The sequence below is a fragment of the Nothobranchius furzeri genome, chromosome 13, assembly GCF_043380555.1.
Source record: "Nothobranchius furzeri strain GRZ-AD chromosome 13, NfurGRZ-RIMD1, whole genome shotgun sequence".
NCBI lineage: Eukaryota > Metazoa > Chordata > Actinopteri > Cyprinodontiformes > Nothobranchiidae > Nothobranchius > Nothobranchius furzeri.
Genome location: NC_091753.1, coordinates 55,875,765 through 55,893,403, shown reverse-complemented (window position 1 = coordinate 55,893,403; position 17,639 = coordinate 55,875,765). Strand labels below are relative to the sequence as shown.

The following is a 17,639-nucleotide window of genomic DNA, read 5'->3' as shown; positions in this document are numbered from 1 at the left end:
GGGAGGGGGGAGAGGGCTGAAGTAGGATGCAGAAACTACCATTGTTAAAAGAGATGTGTTTAACTTAGAAAATGTGGGCGCAATTTTAATTGTCAAAAAATTCCAGCGAACCTACCGACCCCCCCCCCCCTAACCCTATTTCACACATTGGTCAACATCTTATTATTGACTAACACTTTGTTTGATTAGCTTTATTAAAAACAGAGTTCTTTGATTTATTAAAAGGAGAGAGTCCTTTGTCTTCATTCTTCTCTTGAGCTGGAAAGGAAGCAGTTTAGAGGCAGATGCATGACCTTGAGGCAGTCTCATGCAGACTAGTTCTTGCTGAGGAGAGGGGGAAATCACTTTTAGGTGGAAAACAGTCATTTCATTCCGTTACAGTAGGAATAATGTTGGATTAAAAAGTTGTTGGTATTAATTAAACTAATCTGTAATTTGTCTGAAGACTTTTATTGTGAAGGAGACAAACATTTATCTAAAAGTTTTAAAACGTTTTCAGGAACGAGTCTTTTACTCTCAGACATTTCTACAGTTTGTGTGTTTATGAGCGATCCTGCTGGGTCTCCAGTCTGTCGGAGAGCCAGAAGCAGAACCGAACCTGGATCCGGGCCCTGATTTTCCGCAGCTTCATGCCGTAGACTGTTGGGTTGATGATTGGAGGGACTACAAGGAACTCTACTGCCATCGCGCTCTGCAGCGGCCCCTCCGGGCCTCCGTAACGGGAGTAGAGCGGGTTTAACAGCAGCGACGTGGAGAACACCAGCAGCGTGATCAGGTGGGGCGTGCACGTCTGAGCAAACTTCCTGCGGTCGGACTCGGAGCGAGTGGCGGTGCGGATCAGGTGGCCGTAGGAGACCAGGATGAGTCCGGTCTGTGACGTGTGAAGGAACACAATCAGGAAGCCATACAGGTTGTTGGCGGTCGTGTCGGAGCAGGAGAGCTTCACCACCTCCCAGTTGGTGCAGATTATCCCATTGATGTAGCGGCTGCAGAGCGGCAGCTGGGACGTCAGGACTATACCGACCAGCGACTCCAGCAGCGAGAAGGTCCAGGTGAGCAACAGCAGCACCACCACCTTCTGAAACGTCATCAGAGTGTGATAGTGCAGCGGCTGGCAGATGGCCAGGTATCGATCGTACGCCATAACAGTCAGACTGGTGAACTGACTGAAGACGTAGGCGTACGAGACAACCATCTGTGTCAAGCAGCCCACGTAGGAGATGAGGTGTTCCTCAGAGAGCAGGTCATGAAGCAGCTTGATGTAGAAGCTGGAGGCTCCACAGACACCAGCACAGCACAGGTTACACAGGAAGATGTACATGGGCTGGTGCAGCGCCTTATCCAGGCTCACCGTGACCACAAGCACCAGGTTGACCCAAACCGTGAGCAGATAGGACGTCAGAGCCAGGGTGGAGTAGACCTGACGGTTGCTCAGTGACTCGTTCAGACCCTGGAGCACAAGCACAAGCTGCAGCTTTTCATTCATGATGGAAACCTCAGGTGGAGATGGAGCCGCGGAGCCACACGTCCACCTGCAGAAAAACCGGATCAGAGCAGAAAATAACAGTCGTGAGGTTCTAATGAGACCCGGCAGAAACACAAAGATGTCTTTAAATCAGCCTCAAACACGTCGGGGAAAAGCAGGGTTGACTCCAAACCTGATTAAAGGTCTAAACGTTCAGCTGGAGATCAGGTGGCTGCAGACCTCCATCAGACCAGTTCATCATCGGACCACAACAACCCCTCAAATCAGAGCAACAATCACCTGGTTCCACCTGTCTGAGAAAAACAACACAAAGACCTTCAGTCAGCAGACTGCAGCTCGTATTTACCTGCTGCTGCAGGCAGGAACATCATCGCTCTGAGGCCACGCCTCCTCACCTCCCAAACAGCGACTCTGATGTTAAACGGACGAAGACGAAAAGTCTGAAGGGACAGAAGTTTGTTTTCTATCCACCTGTCATCGATCCATCATCCATAGCAGTGGGATTGTGTTTGCGTTCCTGTTTAGCAGCACAGAAGCAAAAGATTCTTCTGGTCACTTCCTGTTGATCTCGTATTTTGTGTTTTACTTCAAGCTTTGAAATAGTTGGGTTCGGGGTCAGGGGTCGGGCTTACACCAGAACCTTTATTGTGACTGAAATAAACTTTATATAAGACAGATACACTCATCATGGCTGCACAGGATCAGGCACTGAACACCAGAGCAACAGAGGCCAACACCTACCACGCCAGGCAAGGTGTGGGCTAGAGGCGCCTGAGACATACCACCACACCTGCAGGGAGTCAGATGCTGCAGCGGAAGCTTACATGGAACGCCACAGCCAAGTGGCTGGCATCGTGTACAGGAACATCTGTGCAGAGTATGGCCTGGGAGCCCCAAGGTCAAAGTGAGTAAAACCCTCTAAGGTGGTAGAGAACGAGAGAGCCAAGCTCCTGTGGGACTTGCAGATCCAGACTGACAAAATGGTGATGGGGAACCAAGTGATGCAACGTCAGGAACAAGGGACACGAGAAGCTAGAGAAGTACCAGGGCCTTGAAGAAGGACTTGAGAAAGCCTGGAGAGTGTGCTGATGAAGAGAAGACACCATGTTTACATGACCTATGACATCAGAGACTCCAAGTTCTCCAACATCAGCTGCTTCTTTGGGGTTTACAGAAAACTGGATGCTCTTCTGTTCACAAAGTAATCACAACATTTATTATGAAGGCAGCTAAGGATGACGCCTCAGCCTCACTTTGACTTTTCAGTCAGTCGGATGTTTGTTTTACTCAATTAAATCCCTACAGAAACATTTTTTCATGATTCAACATGGAGGGATGAATAAATAATAGATGGGGTGGTGGGTGAAGAAGAAGAAAAAGAAGAAAATATCATTTCTATAGCGCCTCTCAAGATAAAAATCATGAGGCGCTTCACAAAAACAAAAAATGTAAAAAATTGTAAAATTTAAAAAATAAAGCATTTAGAAAATGTTTAAAAATATATTTAAAATGAGCAAGAATAAGCAATTGGGATTTAAAAGAAAAAATGTTAAGAAAGAGAGAGAGTGAACAGGAAAGAGGGAAATCAGTGGATCCTGAGGAAGGTGGAATAGGTGGGGAGAGCAGAATAAAGAGAGAGAGGTGAAGAAGGTCATACAAAAGCCAGCTTGAACAAGTGAGTCTTCAGCTGCTTTTAAAGGAGACCCCTGAGTCCACTGATCTCAGGCTCAGGGGGAGAGAGGTCCAGAGTCTGGGGGCCACAGCAGCAGATGATCTGTCACCTTTGACCTTTAGCCTGGTGCTGCACAACCAGTAGGCTTTGATCACTGGACCTCAGGGACCTGCTGGGGGTGTAGGGACTAAGAAGATCACCAATGTAAGATGGTGCTTGTCCATGTAAGGCCCTATGGACCAGAACCAGGATCTTGAAATGAACCCTGAAGTTGACTGGCAGCCAGTGAAGCTGGAGGAGAAGCGGGGTGACGTGGGTGTGTTTGGAGGACTTGGTCAGAAGCCGAGCCGAAGGAATGGGTGGGCAGGCAGATAGACGGATGCACGGGGATGTTCACACCATTTCTGCTCCTCTCCTCTGTTTCCTGCACATCTTCTGTCTTTATTCTTGTGTAAAAGTAGAGTTTTGTAACTTGGCTGTTATGTCTTATGACCGATACCTGGCCATCCGCTGCCCGCTGCAGTACCACTCAGTCATGACTCGTTTAAGGGTTCTGTTGTTTGATCTTCTCATTTGGTTTCACTCGTTTGTGACCTTTTTGGTGACCCTGATACTAACGGGGCATCTGACTCTGTGCGGGAACGTCTTAAACGGCACCGTTTGTCTTAACTACCTGGTGGTGAAGCCGGCTTGTTCTGACACCAGAGTGAATGATATTTCTGGACTGTTTGGTACCGCTTTCTCAGTCTTAGTCCCACTGCTGCCAATCATCTTTTCCTACATGAAGATTCTGCGAGTTTGTTCTGCTGGCTCCAAACAGACGAGGCAGAAAGCCGCCAGCACCTGCACGCCTCACCTGTACGCCTCACCTGTCTTCACCCCTAAACTTTTCTTTTGGCTGTCCGTTTGAAATCCTTCAGAGCAGATTTGATGTATGGGATGCTCCGGACGTGCTGCAGATTATCATGTCTCTGTATTTCGTCATACTGCAGTCTCTTCTGAATCCCATCATGTACGGAATGCAAATGTCCAAAATACGCAGCGCCTGGAAACAGATTTCCACCGGCAGAGTCACAGACCACAGAGAGCTGATGTAAAACATCAAACTTGGCTCTTTGTGTTTTCTTTATTAACGTTTTTGTCACGAACTGAACTCGGAAGACCCGTGATGACGCCAAACACAGTGAAAGTAAAATAAAAAGTCTTCACTAGGAGTGGAGTCACCAGAGGTCTGAGGTAGGAAATGTCCGACAGGGAAATCCAAAAGGCGAAGTCGGGGACGGAGCAGGGTTCCGGATCTTCAATGGCAAGGTGAGTAATGGCTGGAGAATTTACTGGCAAGAAGAGTTCAATAATCTGGCGGTGACGGGGTAGCTGAATGCTTCTTATATAGCAGGAGGAACAGGTGAGAAGGGTGGAGTTGATGAGGTGCAGGCTGAGGTTGCCAGGGAAACGGGCTTGGCTGGAGCTTGATGAGGGGAACAGGGTTGCTGCATGAAGGCTGAAAGATTGAGAGTCATGACAGTTTTTGTAAACGTATAAAACATAAATAAACAAGTCAAATGAAATAGATGAGAAGACTAACAGGCAACAATGAAACAGAACGGGCGTTTGTGCTTTTCATAAAACAATAACTCATGTCCAAAAGTTCACTGTTAAACCCAATAATTTCTTACATGTTTCATCATCTCTATCCACCACTCCCATCCTTCATCTGAATATGTTTTTGCCTTCTAGTACAAAACAAGATCCTCTCCATTTTGAAGATAACGTCATTTTTAGTGGGAGTTTCGTCCTTGAGCTGGTTTGGCTTTCTTGGCCTCGGAGCTGAAACAGCATGCGAGTTGTCTTGTCTCTAACTGAAATGGGATGCCAACCTGAAAGACCTCCTGAATCTTGCTCGTTTTAATGAGGGTCTTGGATGAGATTTTTCCATCAGAACTCTTGAGTTGGATGTTTTCTAAAGTACTTCACAGCAAAGCTTCGTTTGCACCGAGTGAGGAACGGCTGAGGTTCGGTTTCCATGTGACTTCTGGAAAATATAAACATGTCTGTATTTACACTGGAGCCAAGTGTGTGTGTTACGTGCCGTGCCCCTTTTCGGCCACAAGATGGTCTCAGTGACCTTTGCCTCGCCTGTCTCCCGGTGCCCAGCTGTCGTTAATCGGAGGTAATTGCTGGACAGCTGTTAAAAGCTGCCCCACAGCCATCAGTTCTTTGAGAAGGTCCGAGGGTAGAGTAGACTGGAATCAGTCTATTCTATTCTCTTCTCCTCGGTTCGCTCCTTTTTGATAAGATTCGGTTTTGGTAAATAACTCGCTTTGGATTCGGATTTAGGATAAAACTTTTGGCAATTTGACTTCGGACCGGCATTTGGACTTAGGCTTTGGACCTCCCCTTTTGGAATATATATTCTCGGTTGTTTTCTCCCCATCCCCTTCTGGGTTGGCGCTTTTCTTTTCTCCTTTTTAATATTGCTCCTTTTGTTTTGTATATATTATTGCGTTTTAGGTCCTTTGTAAATATTCTCTCTTTCGTTGTAATAAATCCTTGTTTTTTTAAGCGACACGGCACTCTGTTATTGTTTAACCCACACACTAATCTTATTACTCCCCTCCTCATCTCTCCTAGAGAGCCGGGGACGTAATAATTTGGGGGCTCGTCCGGGATTTATCTTCATTTACCATCTTTCTTGAGTTATTTTTAAGTGTGTGTAAAGATAATAACATTGTGTTTGTGTCCCTTAGAGGCAGAGCATGGCAACCTTTGACCTACTGTGCATGCGTTTGTGGCGGCTCCTTCGCGCCGGCTTCCGGAGAGTTGCAGCAAAGCCGATCTGCAGCAGGTTACCATCCATTTCAGTCTCCCTCTGCCAAAGAAGCTCACCAAGGCAGCTCTTCAGAAATTATTGGTGGATTATTTGGAGGCCCAGGGACTCCTCCCTTCGCAGTCCACTCCTGGTGTGTCCCCGCTGCCCTCGGATATGGAAAAGGGCCGGCTCGATCAGAAGAGGGAGACCCTCGCTTCAGCTCCGCCTTCCTCAGATGAAGATTCGCCTCCAGCGTCCGTCTCGTCCGGAGCTAGTCCTTCCAGCTCACCGCTAACCGGAGCTCGATTGAAGCTGCGCCTGGCTCGCTTAAAGATGGAAGCGGAGGAAAGGACTCTCGAAAGGACCCTCCATCATGAAATGGAGCTAAAAAGACTTGATACTGAGGTTCGTCTTCGGGAAATCGCGCTACAGATGAGGACGCTGGAGGCTGCCGCTGCTTCGAACCAGACGGCTGCCGACTGTTCTTCGCCTTTGTCTCAGTCGCCGCATGAACTCTCCTGAGACACTATGTCTCCTCCGGCTACTGCATCATTGCTACCCGCCTTCGACGTCTCAAAGTGTGTTGCCCTGCTTCCGCCCTTCCGAGAGACTGAAGCGGATGGGTATTTTCCTGTTTTCGAGCGGATTGCGGTGACCCCCCAGTGGCCGCGTGAGGTGTGGATGTTACTTTTGCAGTGTAGGCTCACAGGTAAGGCCCTACAGGTTATTTCGGCTCTGTCTCTAACGTACAGTTCAAATTATGAGTGTGTAAAAGCCGCCGTGTTAAATGCTTATGAGCTTGTTCCTGAGGCTTATCGTCAGCGCTTTCGTTTTGAAAAACCTTGGCCTAATCAGACATATGTTGAATATGCTCATGAGAAATCAGGCCTCTTCGAAAAATGGTGTTCAGCTTCAGGGGTAGACTCCTTAGCTGACCTCAAAGAACTAATCATGGTGGAGGAGTTTGGTAAATGGTAAATGGCCTGTATTTGATATAGCGCCTTCTAGAGTTCTTGAAACCCCCCAAGGAGCTTTACAACACAATCAGTCATTCACCCATTCACACACACATTCACACACTGGTGGGGATGAGCTACGATGTAGCCACAGCTGCCCTGGGGCGCACTGACAGAGGCGAGACTGCCGAGCGCTGGCGCCACCGGTCCCTCCGACCACCACCAGCAGGCAACGTGGGTTAAGTGTCTTGCCCAAGGACACAACGACGGCGACAGACTGAGCGGGGCTCGAACCTGCAACCTTCCGATTACGGGGTGAGCACTTAACTCCTGTGCCACCGTCGCCCCATAAGACACGTGCCTGAGAGGCTCGTTTTGTATTTAAACAAACAGAAGGTCTCAACTCTTTCGGCTGCTGCACTGTTAGCAGATGAGTATAAGCTAACGCATCGGTCTTGGGGACCAAGAGCAGACCCCGGTCGAAGTAGGAGATCCTCTGACACCTCCTCTGACTCCAGTGACCTTCCGGAATGTTTTTATTGTCACGAAAAAGGTAATTTGATTAGGGATTGTTTTCGTCTCAAGCGGAAAAACCGGAAGAGCGTAAACCCCCCGTCACCAAAGCCCATGGCTGCTTGTGCTGTTGTCTCGGATGGGTTGGATAACTGTGAAACTGCTCCAGGAAGTCAGCCTGGAGATTCTCCAAGAGAAGGGCTTTGTCATCCTCATCACGACCGCTTCGTTATACAGTTTAATTATGAGGCTCCCTTGTAGGGTTTTTGTTTTTAGGTGTCGGATCCTCCTATAAGGCTAGTGTTGTCTGTGAGAGCAGACATCTCGGGAACACTCCGCAGCGCTGGGGATCAGCGCCGTGCGATGATAAGTGTTTAATCTGCCCGCCTTTGGAGATCCAGGGTTAGTTAGCTAGTTATTGTTTGTGTGTTTAGATAGCGGGGGACCTGGTTCAATTGAATAAATGTTGGCCCTTTTTGAGACCCCCAATTTATTCTCTTGTGTGTGTGTATGTGTGTGTGTGTGTATGTGTGTGTGTGTGTGTGTGGGGGGGGGGGGGGTACGTGCCGTGCCCCTTTTCGGCCACAAGATGGCCTCAGTGGCCTGTGTGTGTGTCTGTGTGTGTGTGTGTGTGTGTGTGTGGTGTCAAAAACTGACATGGACATCCTGCCGTGTGAGCCAGGCTTTGGAAGTTAAACCAGCTTAACTAAGACCAACTTTACTCATGTTGGATACGTTTGCAGTGGTCTCTTGTAGGACAGAATGCCTTGTAATTCAACCGAAGGCACTGGACTTCTTTGGTTTCTTAGGTCCTTTTTACAACACACACCGTGCCGGCAAATCAACGTTAAGTTACCTCGAGCCAATCCCTATTCAATCCACTTCCGTGTGTGCTGTCCTGTCTGTGTTTTGTCCACATTGACAAGTCTGTTTGATAGTTTATGTGAAAAAGATTTCCCCCATGGGACAATAAAGGTCCATCCATCCATCTGTCTGTCTGTCAGTTTATCTGTCTGGGCAGCAGCTCAGGAGGTAAAGCGGGTTGCCCCATGACCAGAGAGTCATGGGCACAATTTCAGCTCCCGTCAGGGGTATTCTGCCATCGTGTCCTTGGGCAAGACACTTCACCTGACTTGCTTGTGCAGGTGGTGGTCAGAGGGGCCAATGGCGCGAAATAGGATGAGTCCATCCTCACCTCTTCAATCACCATGTAGTTCGCTGGAGCTACCACCAGGGACAAGAAGAAGCTGCAGCGTGTTGTACGCTCTGAGAAGGTCATTGGTTGCAAACTCCCCTCTATACAGGACTTTTACACCTCCAGGACCATGAGGCGTGCAGGTCGGATCATCTGATCAGTCTCACCCTGAACAGTCTTTTTGAATCGCTCCCATCCGGCAGGAGGCTCCGGTCCATTTAGTCCAGAACCTCTCGCCACAAGAACAGTTGCTTCCCCTCTGCGCTCGGACTCAGGGCTGCCCATTCCAGTCGCTTGTTTCAGTCACATGACCCAGTGTTGTGTTTGCACCTAAACTGACCCGCGCTGACCAGTATCTACAGTGACTTGTATATAGTAGCCGCTTCTCTAATTATTGCCTCTCTGTATTATTATCACTTCATTGTGTTTATTCGTATCACCTATTATAATCAAGCTCCATCATACATCAGTGACCTGATTGTTCCATACATTCCTAACCGAGCACTTCGCTTTCAGACTGCAGGATTACTGGTGGTTACCAGAATATCTAAAATTAGGATGGGAGGCAGATCTTTTAGTTATCAGGCTCCTCTCCTGTGGAACCAGCTCCCAGCTTTATTCCGTGAGGCAGACACCTTGTCTACTTTTAAGACTAGGCTTAAAACATTTTTATTTGATAGGGCCTATGGTTAAAATCTGATGTTAGCCTAGATCTGGACAAGTGGGGGAGTAGAGGGAGGTGGAGTGTACAGTCGGTAAAGACGGCTCTCCCTTGCCCTGCCTCCAACATGCCTCCATCTAAATAGGATAGATTATCCAGAGTTATCTCTGTAGTTATGCTGCTATAGGCTTAGACTGCTGGAGGATACACTGACCACTTTCCACACGCTACTACTTTCTTCTACAATCTGCTCTTTAACTGTACTATTTCCTGCTATTTCAGCTGTTAACTTTATTTTCTCTCTAAGTGTTTTTCTCCCCAGAAGAAGCTACAACGATGTTCTGCTGAGCTGTGATGGCCTCATGGAGGGGGCCATCGTCTAGCCCACTGCTGCTAACCACTTAAACATTTTCCCTCTCCTGATAATAACTTTGTACTCTCTTTGACATTGAATGTGCTACTACTAGTTTACCCATTTAATTATAGGTTCATTAGAATAAATACAATAGTTTATCTCTCGCCAAATAGAATATTTACTAAGAAATCACAATGTAACCATAGACACATTGCTTGGGGTGTGTGTGTGTGTGTGTGTGTGTGTGTGTGTGTGTGTGTGTGTGTGTGTGTGTGCCTGCTCTGTCTTCTCCATCCCCAGTGAGTCGTGGAGGATGGCTGCTTATACTGAGCCAGGATTCTCTGGAGGTTTCTTCCTGTTAAAAGGGAGTTTTCCCCTCCACTGTCGCTATATGCTTGCTTAGTATGAGGATTGCATCAAGTCACTGACACTAGTCAGTGACTTGAAGCAATTTGCTGGGTTCCTTATATATGAAACATTATTCCTGATTGGCTTAATGAACTGTGAATTGGAATGTTTATTATGTGAAGTGCCTTGAGACGACTCTTGTCGTGATTTGGCGATATATAAATAAACTTGAATTGAATTGAATTGAATTACTTGATTTTTCTTTTTCGTGATTCTTTGAATTTTTGCTTATTGTTTATTTTTTTTCTTGCACCAAGTACCGCAGCTTTTCCTAATGTTTTGATTCTCGCACATATGGCAATAAACCCTGATTCGGATTCGGAGTAGCAGCCTCACCATTGTCAGACCCCTCCGGGGTGGCTGTAGTAGCTTACCATCACTGGCAGTGTGTTAAGGTGAGTGTGTGAATAATGGAAAGTGCTTTGGGTGCCTTGAAAAGTGCTATAAAGACCCTATACGTTGTTGTTGTTGTTGTTGTCATTATTATTATCTATCACCTATTTGTCTGTCTGTTTCACAAGAGCACTGTTCAAAGCAAGCAAAAACACGAAGCCGGTGTGGAGGAAAATACTTTTACATAGTCTAGTGCATTTTATTGCATGTCTGGTTGGAACACGGAAATCCGTTTGACATGATACATCCCTTAAGAGAAGGGTAGAGTCTGGACAGAACATCTCCAGTGGGCCAGCAGCTTCAGCATGTGCTGTCTAATCTCAGAGGTTCTGACTCCGTAAATGATCGGGTTGAAGAAGCAGGGAAACAGCAGGTACATGGTGCTGAAGAAAACCCGAATGGCTGCAGGCAGCCCGCTTCTGATCCGATACGACAGGAAAGCGATCAGCGCCAGCGTCAGACTGAAAGAGAGGACAATGATGTGTGTGACGCAGGTATGCAGGGCTTTGGCTCCAGAGCTTCTAGACTTCAGCACAGAGCTGAAAATCCTGACGTAGGAGACGGCGATGACAAAGAAGTCAAAGACAGGAATGAGGAACACAGCCATCAGTCCTGCTAGACTGTTGATGGAGGTGCTTCCACAGGCCAGCTCCACCAGGGCCATGTGCTCACAGAAGCAGTGGTTCATCCTGTCGGTGCAGAAGGAGAGCTTTCCTGCTAAACTCACAAACACGGTGATGAGCAAAGCATTTCTGACACACAGCGGGATGACAAACCTGATGAATCTCTGCAGAGCCATCACCTCGTGGTAGTAAAGAGGCGTGCAGATGGCAAAGTAGCGATCCAGAGCCATCCACACCAAGAAGGTGGTCTGAAAAGCTCCAAAAAAGTGAATGAAGTGCATCTGAATCAGGCAGCCAATCAGAGAGATCCCCTTCCAGTCAAACAGGAAGTTCAGCAGCATGTTGGGCACAAAGAATACTGGGAGGCAGAGTTCAACGCAGGCCATGCCAGCTATGAGGATGCTCATTGGCTGATGAAGGGCTCTCCGGGAAATGACCACATACACCAACAGGGAGTTGGCCAGCAGCGAGACGACGAACATGAGGAAGAACGGGAGGAAGAGGACGGGTCTCAGAGCTCCGAGTTCTTCAAAACCAACCAGGATAAAGTGTTTGTGTGAAGAGATGTTGGTCATCCTGCTTTCAGCCGGAAACGCTCCCGTCACCAGCCTGCAAGCAGAGAGAATCAGATGAACTACAAGTTTCTGTTACTTCAGCTTTTTCCTTTCAGACACAAACAAAACGGTTTCATGTCACTAGAATAAAAACAAAAACTCCAATTAAAGTCAACTCTGAAGGAAACACGTTAACGTCTGTCTTTTTTCAAAGAGCCAAACTGCAAGTTTCACAACAAACATAATAATCAGCTGTTTATCGTCGTCTACGGAGGTGACCTTTGGCCCCTCCTGATAAAGTCCTCAACCCCGTGCAGAAGAACCACCGGAGGAACTGAACCATCTAAAAGCAGATTTTTACTAATATGACAGGAAAGAAGCTGAAAACTTAACGATGAAGAATGAACGACAGGAAGGGAACCAGAGGTGAAACCATAGAAGGGTGGAGGTGGTAGAGCTTTTCCACTGCTCTGTGTGGATCATTAAGAATTTTACATGTTTGACACGAACCAGGTCAGCTGTTAGGAGGACCTGAGACACCTTCGCTGTCAAAAGAGATTCAATCTTAGCAGCTGGTTTCACTCAGACCTTTCTTCTTGTTCCTGTAGCAAACCACACACCCTTCCAGAAACCCGTCAGCAGCTGATCGTTTGATTTACCGGTACTCTTAAAAAAGATCAGCAGCCGGATGCTGCCGACGTGCAGATGTCCGTTCAGAGAAACCTGCACATCAGCTGGAGGAGCAACCTGCGGTGTTTGATGTTTGAGCTTCAGATGATCATCAGCTGGTGCGCCACTGATGCTGCTGCTTTATACCTTCTGGATGAGGCTGCTGACGGTTAGAATCCCCACGGACAGGAGATGTCCTCACCAAGGAGACGTCCTCCCTTTGTGGAGAAATCGTTCTAATGTGGAGATGTCCTCCCACCATTTAGATGACCTCCCTGCCAGGAAGACATCCCTCCACCATGGAGACATCACCCAAATATAGAGAAGTCCTCCCGCCATGGCGATGTTACAATGCCAGGAAGACACCACCTTCCAAAGGAGTCGTCACCCCACCACAGAGAGGTCACCCTACCATCAAGACGTCCTGCACCCACAGAGACATCATCTGAGCAGACGACGACGCCATCTGTTCATCCATCCATCTGTTCATCATGTTTCTTGCCTTGTACTTTGTGATTTCAAACATCTTTAATCAACAATAGTTTTAAACACATTCCTTCTGCTCAGTCTGAGAAGGCCTTCAGGTCAAAGCTCCTTTCTTTAGATTTAGGAAACCCCGTTTGGTTTTAGGAACAGAGAACTGGAAACTGGTGAAAGACGTGAGATCCTGCTGGTTAAACAGACACAAGCAGAAACACGGCTTCGTCAGCTCGAAGTACAAATGTTCCGTTTTGTTGTTTCACCTCCAAAATGAGCAAAGTTACCTGAGACTGCTCAGGTGAACCTGTGACCTTGTTTGGCCCCAGAGATTGCCTAGAAGGCTTTGATGTTTTCACTTGGATCGCCAGCGTGGTGTCAGAGGTCACCTGTGTGCTTACATCATCGTTGCTGCTGCGTCTGACGGTAATGAGCCCCGGTGGGAGTCCTCGCTGCACCAGAACCCAGAAGACCTGGTCTGTGTGGACACTCGGACTCTAACAGGACAATTAACAGGCTCAGGAGACCAGAGGGGGATGCTCTGCTGTCGCCATGGTTACGGAAGTCATAGGGAGGAAGAACTAATTGTGTTACAGCAGCAACACAAACGTTTTTTGTTCATTAGATCATTGGGAAAGTTATGTGTGGAGAAATGTTTCAGTTGTGATTAAATCTCAATCATCTTCTGATTCAGCCTCCTTCATTCTTCTACTTTTAGATTCATAAAGCAGCTAAAATGATCATTCAGTGAATTAAAGATGGAAAATCGAGGCAGAAACTCCAGAAGATGAGAGCCATCGTTTCCCCGCGCTCCGGTGTAGAGAAGCTCAGGAACGTCCACACTTCTGTTAAAAGCAATAAATGCAGCTGCCTGTATCAGAAGTACCACACAGAAGAGCGGTGTCATCTGTGAAAGCTACTTTCTGCAATGCTGAAGTTTGAATTGGTGTAAAAACAAAAAAGAGAACGAGACAAGTAACATTGGACAGAATATTTATGTAAAGGCACTTTGTGCATGAAACCACATGCAGACGTATTCTTCCACATTAAAAGTGCACATTTCCACGTCACCGAATAATCTAAAAATAGCTCGAACAAAAAATGATCTATGGCTGCAATTAAAATGGAGTTCAAAAAGAAGTATTAGAAGGTTTTAGTCTCTTTAATTGAGTTGGAAATACCGTGCTGGAACACGACGTGTTTTTGTCGGAACTGCGCTGCTCTGGGTGGCTGCATGTTGGAGTAGCTCTGTTGACTATATGTTAGCTTAGCCTTTTCTTGGACATTTTTTCTTCTAGTTTCTCAAGAAAAACGGTATTTTTTGGACACTTTACTTTTCTGTTTCTGGTGCTGTGAAGCTTTTTTACTGCTATTTTTTAGCTTTTTTTCATCAAGCTGGTTTACAATCGGGAGCAGCTGATTAACATTGGAAAGGTTGAAATAATACCTCAACTGAAGCCACAAATCCCAAATGAGCTAAAACGCAAGAAGCGTGGGTGCAGAGCGGGAGCAAAACGGAGACAGAGAAAGAGGAAATTCAAACCATCTCTTCCATCGATCATAGTGGGGAATGTGACATCACTGGCCAACAAGATGGAGGAACTCCAAGCCCTTTGAAGGACTCAGCCAGAGTTTCGGCAGTTTCGGAATCGCTGGAGGAGATAATGCAAAGAAGGATTCTCCAGAGAATCAAGAAAATGATGGACAACCCTGAGCATTCTCTTCACAAGACTGTCCGACAACGGAAGAGTGTCTTCAGTCAGAGGCTTCTTCAGTTTGGCTGCAACACTGACCGCTACTGGAGATCCTTCCTGCCAACAGCCATTATAATATACAACAACTCTTTGATGACTTGATTATTATTATTATTATTATTATTCTGAGCTACTACAGCAATCAATTTCCATCTGGAATTAATAAAGTATTTTTGAATAGAATTGAATTGAATTACTGCCCAAACAGGGTAATAAGTGGGCCACTATGCTAACAGGATGTCACGTACTGGTTTTGGTGGAGATGAGGATGAATTCAGGATGGAAAGAAAAGAAGAAAAATATTACAAGAATATGAGGTATTTTGTATTTATAAATAAGTATATTATGAGGTACATAATACCTCGTTTTCAAGTAATATATTAGAGTGCATTCCTCCATCAATTTTCTTCTGCTCATCCGGGGTCGTGTCGCAGGGGACATCCCAAATTCCCTGGCTGTCACGTTGAGAGCAAGGAGGTTGTTAGGACCCGAGATGCAGATTACCCCAGATGAAACGAGGCAGGAGCGGTTTAAAAGTTAATCCTTTTATTTAGGATGATGAACCAAAAAATCCAAAAAGGGCAGGAAGCCCATAACATAAGTCCTGAACCACAGGAGACCGAAAGCTCACATAGAGCTCAAAACCTGGAGACTAGAACCAAAAGCTCACTTAGAGCACAAAACCTGGAGACTAGAACCAAAAGCTCACTTAGAGCACAAAACCTGGAGACTAGAACCAAAAGCTCACTTAGAGCACAAAACCTGGAGACGAGATACAAAAGCTCACTTAGAGCACAAAACCTGGAGACGAGATACAAAAGCTCATATAGAGCTCAAAACAACGCTGACAACAAAACAATGGACCGACAAGACACTGAGACACGGGCAGGGCTTTATACACTGGGGAGGATGAGAGGGAGATGACCTGCAGCTGTGTGGGAAGAGAGGCCAGGTGAACAGAGTTAGTAATTAGGGAAGAAACTAACATGACCTAAGAGTAAAAAACCTAAAGACAAGAAGAGGCAGCTAAATAATATTCTAAGGGGAAGGAAAACTACAAAAACCTGTGGGGAAAACATACTAAAGAGACAAAATAAAATGAGAAGCTGAACCTATAAAAACTGCAGAGGGGTGACTGGGGAAGACCGAAGGAACACAGGACCTGAGAGGGAATATCTGGAGGGCTGAAGACCAGGGGACACACGAGGAACACAAAGAGAGACATAAGGGGGATTCTTAGAGGGGAATGGAGCACACAAGGAGACACATGAGGGAGACGCAGACACAGACCGTGACACTGGCCAGCCGAGAAACATAGTCCCTCCAGAGGTGTGCAGTAGGCATAACCAGATGCCCGAGCCACCTCAACTGGTTTTCCTCAATGTGGAGGAGCAGCGGGTCTACTCTGAGCCCCTCCCAGAGGACCGAGCTTCTCACCCTATCTCTAAGGGAGAGCCCAGCCACCCTGCAGAGAAAACTCAGTTCAGCCGCTTGTATCCACGATCTCATTCTTTCAGTCACTACCCAAAGCTTGCGACCGTAGATGAGAGTAGGAACGTAGATCAACCGGTAAATTTCACAAGACCCTTCTCCTGGTAAAGCACAGTAGATGCAAAACCAGAAAAACATTGACTCATTTGCATGGATCACACTGAGATTAGGACTGTTTCTTTGTGTTACATGACTTCATTTCTGTAAAAACCTTAGAGGTGGGACCCACCTTAAGTCCAGTTTATTAAAGAGTTCTGTTGTCCTCTTATTCATTTGGTCACTTCCTGCGTTAAAACCTTTTTACTCCTTATAGACCATTGTCACAATTCCTCATCGAACCACTTTTATCCTTAACGCGTCCAAATGGAGCATCAGGATTAGTACCTTCATCAGGAACCTTCAATAATAATATTAACAAGAACAACAACCATGAAAATAATAATAATAACAGTAACAATAACTCCTAACTGGTCTTCCCAAAAAAGCTGTGAAGCAAGTGCAGTATGTTCAGAATGCTGCTGCTAGAGTCTTAACAAGAACCACGAGAACGAAGCACATCACTCCTGTTCTTAGATCCCTACACTGGTTACCAGTAAACCACAGAATAGATTTCAAAGTGCACCTACTAGTTTATAAATCACTCAATGGCATGGGACCAAAATACATGTCAGATTTCATTCCCGTATATACACCCAGTAGATCCTTAGGATACAGCCAGCTGGTAGAACCCCGGGTCAGAAACAAACAGGGCGGAGATGCTTTTAGCTACTATGCTGCTCATAAATGGAATCAGCTTCCCCTGGATCTCAGATCTGCTCCAACTCTAGGGTTGTTTAAAACAAAACTAAAACCCTAATGTGCTCATCAGCCTTTGAATGAATTCATTCTTGGGGTTAGGATTTATGGGGCAGTATGGGGAACAAAATTAAGACTACTGCCCAGCAGCAGGAGGCTATATAAGTTCCGATGCAAACTACCAAGCTGATTAATGATAAGCTGGCGCCGGTAACTGAGACGCTGGCGCTGCTAACTGAGAAATAGCACCTTTAACGGTGTTACTACTAGATATGCTAGGGACTAGCAGCACTCGGCTGGTCATTGAGTGGATCACATGCTGTCTATTAGCATGGATAGGCTAGCGTTAGCCTAGACGGGCTGGTGTTAGCAGAGGCTAGCTATTAATCTGTATAACAACGTATTCTGTCAAAGGAACAACTGTGATTGGAGGTCTCATAGTATGTCATACATTTAATAAAAGTACAAAAAAAATGCATCCAATAGCGTAAGTGGCTCTCCGACACATGCTAATGGCTAGCCTCTCTGATGCTAACGCCAGCCTATCCATGCTAAAGGTCCGTCGAGGGGGTAGGAAATCCAGCTAGTGGCCAGCCTAGGCACGCTAATGGCTAGCCTCTCTGATGCTAACACCAGCCCGTCCAGGCTAACGCTAGCCTATCCATGCTAACAGACAGCAGAGGGAGTATGTGATCCAGTCAATGACCAGCCGAGGGCTGCTTGTCCCTAGCGTATCTAGTAGTAACGCCGGTAAAGGTGCTATTTCTCAGTAAGCAGCACCAGCCTCTCAGTTACCGGTGCCAGTTTATCATTAATCAGGTTGGTAGT

At 46.5% G+C, this 17,639-nt stretch overlaps 2 protein-coding genes and 1 pseudogene across 5 annotated transcripts in view; 1 reads left to right on the top strand and 2 right to left on the bottom strand.

The window, feature by feature from the left end:
• Positions 1-365: 365 nt before the first annotated feature.
• Positions 366-2,620, bottom strand: LOC139061520 (olfactory receptor 1D2-like). Its single transcript, XM_070543662.1, has 3 exons — positions 1,882-2,620; positions 1,659-1,779; positions 366-1,532 (listed from the first exon to the last, which is right to left on the bottom strand). The coding sequence occupies exon 3, from the start codon at positions 1,484-1,486 to the stop codon at positions 542-544; it is 945 nt and encodes a 314-aa protein (XP_070399763.1). The 5' UTR covers positions 1,487-1,532; positions 1,659-1,779; positions 1,882-2,620; the 3' UTR covers positions 366-541.
• A 642-nt stretch (positions 2,621-3,262) lies between these two features.
• On the top strand, positions 3,263-5,085 carry LOC129163933 (olfactory receptor 51B2-like; annotated as a pseudogene).
• A 1,676-nt stretch (positions 5,086-6,761) lies between these two features.
• Positions 6,762-17,639, bottom strand: part of LOC107395542 (olfactory receptor 52K1) — an 82,268-nt gene continuing 71,390 nt past the window's right edge. For all 4 annotated transcript variants that reach the window (XM_070543659.1, XM_070543658.1, XM_070543660.1 and 1 more), the window contains one exon: positions 6,762-11,680. In XM_070543659.1, coding sequence (XP_070399760.1) covers positions 10,699-11,646 — 948 coding nt within the window. In that variant the 5' untranslated portion in view covers positions 11,647-11,680 and the 3' untranslated portion in view covers positions 6,762-10,698. The remainder of the gene's footprint in view (positions 11,681-17,639) is intronic.

What these genes read in the sequence shown, in the direction of transcription:
- LOC139061520 (XM_070543662.1), bottom strand. Translation starts at nt 1,486, where the DNA reads ATGAATGAAAAGCTGCAGCTTGTGCTTGTGCTCCAGGGTCTGAACGAG.